General features: G+C 35.0%; 1 protein-coding gene across 3 annotated transcripts in view; it reads left to right on the forward strand.

Annotated features, from left to right (window-relative positions):
• The first annotated feature begins 2100 nt into the window (after window positions 1-2100).
• The window catches only part of LOC113228693 (myotubularin-related protein 8), a 109904-nt gene continuing 102302 nt past the window's right edge, over window positions 2101-9702 (forward strand). For 2 of the 3 annotated variants that reach the window (XM_026462044.1, XM_026462047.1), the window contains exon 1: window positions 9259-9393. In XM_026462044.1, coding sequence (XP_026317829.1) covers window positions 9274-9393 — 120 coding nt within the window. In that variant the 5' untranslated portion in view covers window positions 9259-9273. Of the gene's footprint in view, window positions 2147-9258; window positions 9394-9702 lie in introns of those variants that run through there. The other variant, XM_026462046.1, reaches the window with a different exon arrangement.

Below are 9702 nucleotides of genomic sequence, written 5' to 3' on the forward strand. Positions count from 1 at the left end.
CTACTCAATGCTCAAGTCAGGACTTGAGCAGACTTGAGTGTGATTTCAAGCACTGGAAATAAGACCCTAATGGCAAGGACTTGAGTATGATTTTCAGTGCTCACTGCAATACTCAAGTCCTGACTTGAGTATTGAGTAGAGTTCTGGAATACGACCCTAAGACCGTATGCGTAATCATTATCTGATTTGAGTATGGTTTAAAGCACTCGAAATCATACTCAAGTCCCTGCCATTAGGGTCGTATTTCCAGTGCTTGTGTTTCCAGTGCAATCCTGACTTGATCATTGAGTAGAGTTCTAGAATACGACCCTAAGAGCCCATGCACACGCGTATTTTGTAAGCGCCGACGACGCGCGTATACGTAAGACGCACTATAAGTTTGCGGAATGAATAAGAAAAAAAATACTATAAATGGTCAGAAATGAATTTATTAATTAAATTTTTATTGAATTGATATTCAATTATTTTTTGTGAAATTACTCCACTAGTTTGTTATAATTATTAATACAAAGATCGAACACTCAGAAAATACACTCAGAAAAAATTCCTTCGATCCGGTCGGATTCGAACCGACGTCCTCTTGCATACCGTGCCAGACGCTATACCAACTAAGCCACGGAACGAACCAACGGACCTCACGAATTTTTCTATGTGCTTGCGTCGTGTCTTTGTACTTAGTCTTTCAACGACTTTTTAGTCGTAGCATCGTCTGGCACGGTATGCAAGAGGACGTCGGTTCGAATCCGACCGGATCGAAGGATTTTTTTCTGAGTGTTCGATCTTTGTATTAATAATTATAATGAATTTATTGTTTCTCAAAATATTCTCCGTTAGCAATGCACTTTTTCATACGAATGAACCAATTTTGAAAACATTTATGCCACTCCTCCGTAACAATCTCTGAAGCATATTTTTCATACTCTTCGACAGCCTCTTCAGGTAATGAAAATCGTCGACCGCGTAACTGGTTCTTAATTTTTGGAAATAAATAATAGTCACAAGGTGCCAGGTCGGGACTGTACGCGGAATGGCTCATAAGCTCAACCTTGCTTATCTTCAAAAATTCATTTGTCTGTCTGGCCGTGTGAGAGAGAACTGGCATTATCGTGGTGCAAGATGATACGGCGATTACGGTTATTTTTACGGAGTTTGTCAATGTCTTTCAGCAAACAAATGGTTGTGTACCAATCACTATTCACGGTACAACGATTCTCCAAAGCAAGAGTAGCCACGTGTCCAGTTTTATTAAAAAAAGATGTAATCATCGTCTTGCATGGTGCTTCATCGCCAAAAGCACTTTGAAGTCGAACGAAGCTCAGCAGAAATTTCACTTAAAGTCGTAGAAAATTATACTATGAAAATGTTTACGAGTTAAGTCCATGGTGATGTAGACAACCAATTTCTAAAATGACGCTGCAATGTAAAAACAAGTGACAGTCAGATGAAACAAACTGTATTCTACAGCAAAAGAGTTTCATTTTCAAATGTTGTAATTACTTTTTAAATATTGTTTATGTAAGTGCATCTCGTTGCAAGCAAAATGCATAAATTATACTCCACTGGCGTTTGAGTTTACATTTAGAATTTCATGTAGTTGTTTCACTTCAAAAATTAACTGAAATTAACAAACAAAACTAAAATTAAAACTAATTAAAACTATCTCTTATCAAAATGCGCGATGTAGTCTGCGGCGCGTATACGCGCAGATGACGCGCGTTTAAATTACGTCATATGCATAGGCTTTAGAGGCTTCGTATTTCAAATAGTTAACTTTTAGGTGTATCTCGAGATATAACACGACCAATAAATTAAAAAAAGAAAAAATTTAAAAAAAAAAACGTAAAACGCAAACGTCAACATCACTGTACAGTGTTACATATACATACAATTTTGTGGCTACGATTTGCTATTTTGTATCTGATATGTCACACTACCTATACTATCTATGTGTTCCACAACCACACATATTTGATAAACTTTGTTTCGTTTTGGGACAAAATTGCCAAATATAATTTAGTGATATCTTTGTGTGGCTGAAAAGACTTTAATTTATTTATTTTTTTGCATAAATGTAGACGTGAATAATTGTGGTTATTTTATCGATTTCCTGCCAATTTCCACTATGGATATCATCACAACATCCAAGGTAAGCAACTGAAAACATTATTTATTAAAATGATAATTGAAAGCACTGTATTCCCTTGATATGTAATAGAAAATTATCACATTTTCCGGGGCGTACCTACTTGCCCTTTTACTTGTGTCGTAAAATTATTGACAATTGCCGGTGCAATAGCAATAAGAAAAAGCATAAAAAAATGTGCTATTTACTATTTAAAGTATCTGTTAGTGTAGAAGAAGTTACAAAATGTTAATTTAACAATTAGTTAATTATCTTTTTTCAACAAATTATAACAATGTCTCGTATTTCTTATCTTATAATGTTTGATAAACATTTGAATTGTATTTATTAGAATAAAATGAGTTGTTAAAGCCACTAAAGCCATGAAACCTTATGAGGGAGACAAATTACACACTGTTACTATAGTTTGACACATGATTGTTTAGTTACTTTCATAGTGTAATTATTGTTTAACTAAGGTAAACAATTCCTTTAAGGGGAACTGTATACGTTTTTACAATAACATTCCGGAGCATATATTTAGATTATCATTTCCTAAGTTTAAAACTTTCAATAGAAAAGTCATATTACAAAATTGAAGAGAATGTGTTAGATAAAGATGTATGGAAAGGTAACAGGAGTATAGCTTCCACACAATTATGATTCAAAGTGTATTCCATAGCATTTTTCACCTCTCTCACTCATTCTTCTCAAGGAGGTCAGCATATTGAATGAGCAGTAGCTTAGAAAATGTCATTTTCAAGTGTAGACATGTTACCTATGGAATAAATGATTATTTGACTTTGACGATTCTCGGTTGGGCCTATTTGGAAACTGAGTTGGTACTTAAATAAATAGGTATTATAGGTACCTACTTTGATTGAAGTCATATTGTAAATTGAAGACTATATATTAGATAAAGATGTATGGAAAAAGTAAGTAAAGACAACATAGCTATGCACTCCACATAAATTTGTTTCAAAGTGTTTTCATTTAGCATTTCTTTTTATTTGAAAAGAGCAATCTCTAGAGTTTCTTGCTTGTTCTTTTCAGAGAAGTCAGCATACTGTTAAAATGTTATAGTTATGTCAAGATGAATAATTTTTTTTATGACAAAATAGCTGTAGACATCAAGACAAATAAACTTACTGTTACTTAACAAAGTCGCAAATCCATTTAGGGCAATGTATATGTATAAGAGATCTGCAGCCGTAGCATGGCATTGTATTGCATCTCCCTGATTATTGTTCATGGATTATTATTTTATTTTTTTATCATGAATACTGAATCATATCTATTGTCATCTGTTAATTTAATAATGCATAGTTATACATTTTGAAGATTAAAGATTACAATATTAAATTATGTGTATAGCTATCTTTTTTCATTTGCATCCTTATAAAAGAACGAAAACAAAATGGCGGGTGTTATATACGTTTAGAGCTGATGGCTCTATAGCCAATGCTCAATGAATAGATAATAAAAAACGATGGAAATCTTTCAAATGGTATTCAAATTTCCTATATCCACACACAGCGTATGTGAAGGATGTCGGAAAAAAACGTCTCGGCTTATTTATTATCTTATTCTCTCGACTACTTTGCTGTAACATAATACATATGATATGTAGAACACCCACTAGACAATTTTACACTGCATTGGTTAGTATTTGAAATTGCTTTCATGTATAGAACTCTGTTAAAAATATTCTCCTCACCTTTTGCCAGTAATAAATATATCGTATATCATGCTCTATTTTTGCATTTTTACATTGAATTATGGTGCAGAACTGTCAAAATAATTTTAAATCTAGTACAAGTAGTAGTGACCCGTTCAGGACTTTCAGATTATTTTGATATATTTTAAATACATATTATAAATTGTAAATGTGTAGAAATGTCTTTTTGCAAAGAGCTCTTTGTGAAAAAGCCACCTTATTTGTTTCTACCAACAAGTAGTAATGTGAGCGTTACTGGGTTTGGTTTTGAAGGGTAAGTTTGTATCATAAAAAATGGTTTTCTTACTAGAGTTACTTGGTACTTGGTACTTGGTGTAACGGGCTAGTGTCCGCAACTCGACGTCAAGGCGCCTATTTTGCGTGTGGTGGGTGCAGGGTCCTACTCGTGCCACCCAAGCTCCTCCAGGAATCTCAGCAGCCTCCTCGGTTTGCTGAAGACTTCGGGGAGCGACCTTGGCACTCCAAGGTACTTTGCCCTGTAGTTGGCCACGCCGGAGCACTGTAGTAGGATGTGCGCAGCCGTTTCCTCCCCCTCCATGCACGCTCTGCATAGAGGGCTGCCTGTGATACCTAAATTGAAAAGGTGTTTATTGTATGGACCATGACCTGTTAGGGCGGCAGTAGTCTTACTAGAGTTTCTTTCTCATTCTTTCTGAAGGGCATTTGCCTTATGAATGAGTAGAAATAATTAAATGAATTTGACAATATAAGCGTAATTTGCAAATCTATGAAATAAAGACATATTATAATTTGAATGTGAGCTAAATATTAACAAATGTGGTTTGAGTAAACTTATATCCAAGGTCAAGTAATGAAACCACAAGAACTAATACATCCGTAAAGCGGATAAGTTTTCTCTGCACCTCCTAAACCAATAGGCTACATTGTTGGGTAAATGGTTACGTAGTATTTTGATTTATCTATCTGGATTTTACTAATTTAAGAATATGGAAAATTTACGATTTTCATTGGCTGTATGCTAAGTTCGAAGCCATTATATAACCATTAGTTAGTTCAAGTGTTAATTGTGCCAGTTTTTTATTATTATTAAAGACCTACTTTGAAAGTTTGAAATAATTAGTAGTTGGAAGTTATGACTATGTTAAATGGCTAAAAAATATTACGTTGAGCACTGTAAAGAAAATTATTAGTTTCACTCCTGTAATTTCTGTATCAAATTTAGAAGTATTTTTTACACAATACTAGGTGTTGGCTTGGTTTCCACCCTTATATTATGAATATTACAAGAATTCGCACAAAGCGTTACGCTTCCACATTTAAATGGCGAACGGCTACGGAGTGGAATACCCTGCCTGCAAACTTTTTCCCTGAACGCTTAACTTTGGCCTTTTCAGGGCAAGAATAGATAGGCATTATTTAGGCGTGCATGCTCCATTGTCGATTCCATATGGTGAGATGAAGATCAAATACCCACACATATTTTATTACAAAAATCGCATTTTCAGTGACGTCATCACTTAACATGCAGAAAAAAACTATAGAACGTAATGATCGATGCATCACAAATAGTGATCGGATATCGTATGCTTTTCACCTACAATTCGGCAGGTAGCTCGCTGACATGGAATGCGTTTTTATTTCTTAAATCTTTTATTATTATTATTGAATTTTTTCTATAATATCAAGTGACGCGACCAACAAGCTGTGCGCCTGATGGTAAAGAAAGATCCAACTAAAAAAATATCTGAGGGCCACTGCCACCACGCCAGTTACCCCGAGACACAAGCTAACAAGTCCCATGTGCCTGTAATTTCACCAGCACCCTTACTCTTCCAAACTGGAACACAGTAATGCTCACATTACTGCTTGGCGGCAGAAACAGGTAAGGTGGCAGTACTTCCCTGGATCAACTCTTTCACCAGGAACTCTACTGCTATTAAAATCTTGCAACACCGGGATTGATGAAATTATTAACTATAAAATTCTTAGAAAATAAATGAAATGAAATATATTTATTAATACAAGAGCAAGTACAACATTATCATCCTATCTCCCAAGCTAGTCGAGCCTGTATCTTGGGAGAGAGTTCCTTCCCAATCAGTGGTCACAATTCATGTATATATTATTATTATAACTAATTTGGTAGATTTAAATCTAGGACGTAACTATTAATACTATAATATTAGTAAACATTTATTATTATTATTACAGTATTGCTATATTTTAATATATTACGTTTAAATTCTTATTTGAAATTTTATGTAACACTTAAATCAACTTGATATCATATATTATAATAGAAAGCGAAGTGTAAACGTGTACCAACTTCGGACATCAAGAAAAAAAATTATAGCATTAATATTTTTTTACCGAAACCAACGTACCAACCTTAACTCTAAGTAAAGTTTAAATTTGACCCTTTTAGTTGTACACAGTATTGAGATCCAATTGACTAATAACCAAACCTATATCCTAGGACCGTAAACACACCTGTCTCTCCAGGGACATCACGAGATTGCCCAGCTATTTGCAGCCTGTTTAATCCATTCTTTTCGAAAATAGTTACTAATCTTTTGGTTCTGTTTCTTTTCATCTTTATGGAAATTACTTCCAATATCCTTGAAATGGTTGTAACCCTAACTAGCCGTGAACAGGTTCACGGCAATGAAATGGGAAACTTCCGGTGCACAAAATTTATTAAAGAAGTAAAGTTTAAAGAAAGGCTGTAACAATATAAAGGTAAATGTAAAAAAACAGGTATAACAGTATAAAACACTCCCTACACTTTATTATTAAGGCACTTACCCCTAAATGGGCCGAGAAACTGAATTACAGAAATAGATACATAAAGGCTGTAGACTTATAAATTATTATACATGATTAGCTTATTAACAGCTCTGACTGCTGTGGCGGTCGAGCTGGGAGTGACCGTGGTACGAAAACAAAACGAGAAAGTGAAGGAAGATGGAACAATTCAAATTTAAAATTTAAATACAAGTAAAATAAAAAAAATTATAAGACACAAGAGGAGAGAGGCGATACAAAGAGGTGAGATGACGGTGTAAGGAGGTCACACCGTCACATCCTTGTACAATAATAAACATGGGCATGCCCATGACGTCATAAAACGTCGAACCAAAAGCAGGATCCTTCTCTTGTTTTTTTTAATATTAATTTATTTCCGATCGGCCGCCAAGCCATAAGCGAATCTTTTGCACGATATAAGACGTTTTTGGTGGAGCGGCCAGTGCCGCAGCTTCCAACTTCAACGAAAGCCTTCTCTTGGCAATCTTACTACTGCTAACAGGATTTTTATTACCATGAGCCTGCAGCGTATAAATCGCATAAAATATTTATGTTGCAAATTGCATGGGGTCTTAGCCTAGTCACAAGAAGAACATTTGCCATAAAAACATTTTACGCAGTCGCTAGGGATTTCATGGTGAGATGTGTAGAATACATATTGGACGGGATAAAAGAACGGCGCGCAACTACAACTCTCCCCTCACTACCCCGCAGCCACTACCTATGGCGCGAACCCTGCTTGTACGGGCACAATATAACAATTTTATCAGCTCTTAGTTCCACACGCCGAGTTTTGTTCATATTTTATATGATACCTTAGTATAACGGGGCGAACTAGTGCGCCTGTCACTCTGAGACATAAGTTGACATGTGAATGCATGGTGAAATTACAGGCACATGGGACTTGTCAACTTATGTCTCAGGTTGACTGACGTAGTGACAATGCCCCTCAGACTTTACGATTTAAAGCTTTGAGCCGCACTGCAACTGCAACTGTTATGCACAGGCTTACCATCAGGCGCACGACTTGTTCGTCCCGTCATTAAATATTATTAAAAAGAACTTCACCAGTATCCTTTAAAACTGGAACATAATAATGCTTACATTCCTGCTTGAAGGCAGAAATAGATAAGGTATTTTGGCTCATCACAAAATTGAATCAAAGCATCTTATTAAACCAGGTACTGAATTTACTGTAATAAGTATAATACTTTAACATACCCCGGCATCATCCTCATTCTTTGTAACATGGTACGTAACAGTGCATATTAAATTTACGTGTACCTCAAACATGAATAGTATTATTTTAAACAAATAAATAAAAATACCTTATTTGTCTTGTGGGTTTGCTTTAAATGTGCAGTTTATAAAAAAAAAATATTCTTTTAAAATGTTTTATTGTCTATGGTCATTTTAAAAATAATATTTTAGCGCGCATTTTAAGAATAGGCGGGCAAGTTTTAAGTTTATAGTAAAGTTGTGTTTCATCGTGATTTGCCGTGGATGTATTACCTGATCTACCGTGTTCGCCCGACAGAGCCCATTTAGATTTTCATTTGTTTCGGTTTTTACAAAATCTGTTTTAAGGACACGACTTTGATAACGAAGAGGCCATCAAACGATACTTCAGACTTACTGTATTTTATAGGTAAAGCCAAGAATTTTTATGAAAAAGGAATTCTAAAATAACCCGAAATTTGGCAAAAGATTGTGGATCAACATGGCCAATTCAACATAAGATTAAAATTGGATGTTTATTTTTTTTTTATGTTTTTCATTTATACTTTGATACCGTACGGAATTTCGGCTTATAGACATGGTGTCTGGGATTTTTGTTCCTCGCTCCAAATTATGCATTTGCATTTTTATTTGAGACTGTCGTTGATATGGTATATTATTGCGTAACATGCTTTTTTCCGCAACTAAGACAGCAACCATACTAATTATTCATTCAACATTAGACTTTATTCCTAAGACATTTCGCGGGTTTGAAAATTATACGGTATTAATTTATCTCAGGATTTTTTTTAAATTCTCAATTTTTCGTGTCTCAGCTACTTTAATACCACACACGTGTATTTCATGTATCAGACGAAGACGAAACGAAAACCTGTTTTCATCTCGCTCATATTACAAAGGAAGGCCTATGTCCATCTCGTTTTATCGCGCATGCTCAATTCTTCCTGCTATTTGTTCCATGACATTATACTGTGGAGTCTACATGAAGTAAATAAAGTGGAAATTCCAGTGAAGCATTACTTTAGTTTCAGGAATGTGAATATTTCAACGATAAAAGCGTCCAAAATCGCAAAATTTGTCAGTTTCTCTCCAACCCTTGTGAAGTAAAGACGAATTTTCGTTTCGAAGCGGGAAAATTTTCTTTTTTTTCTCAGACAATGAATATGTTGTTTTAGTTGAATATTATTAGAAAAGTTTATTTGATGTCGTTATCAAACTTTCATAACTTATATACGTGAAATTAATTTAAAAAAAGTAACAATCTCATTTTAAAGAAACTCTTTATTTTGATACGAAATTAAATCCGTGCGTTGAAAACCGAATAAAAACAAAGTATCTTCTTGCTGAAGGTCAAAAGAGTTCGAATATCGATTGCCAATGACCTAAGCGGGATACAGAAGATAACATAATGGCACTAAGTTCTCTTACTCCGTCGAACATGCTCGGCGAACTTGGAAGACTCGCGAACTGGTTAAAAGGCGACTGTGTAGCGCCTGAAGAGTATGCCGGTTTGGCTGTCACGGAAAAGGTCAGTACTATGTAGTTGATGCAAATTAGCTTACGCTATTGTAATCATAAGCTTTACGACTTGCCGGAAAGCTTGTCATCAACGGTAATAAAGGCTTTACTGCTGCAATTTGATACTTTCATCCTAGTGATCTACAAAACGAACTGTTCCCATTCAAATTGAATATAGACACTATTTTGTATTCAATGTTAAGTTTGGAAATTATTTACACTTCGGCAACTGTAAGAACATTTATTACATATCTTAGATAGTGTGTCGCACATGTGTGTGTGTGTGTGTGTGTGTGTGTGTGTGTGTGTGTGTGTGTGT

The sequence above is a fragment of the Hyposmocoma kahamanoa genome, unplaced genomic scaffold (genome assembly GCF_003589595.1).
Source record: "Hyposmocoma kahamanoa isolate Upper Pololo Valley unplaced genomic scaffold, ASM358959v1 237, whole genome shotgun sequence".
Lineage (NCBI taxonomy): Eukaryota > Metazoa > Arthropoda > Insecta > Lepidoptera > Cosmopterigidae > Hyposmocoma > Hyposmocoma kahamanoa.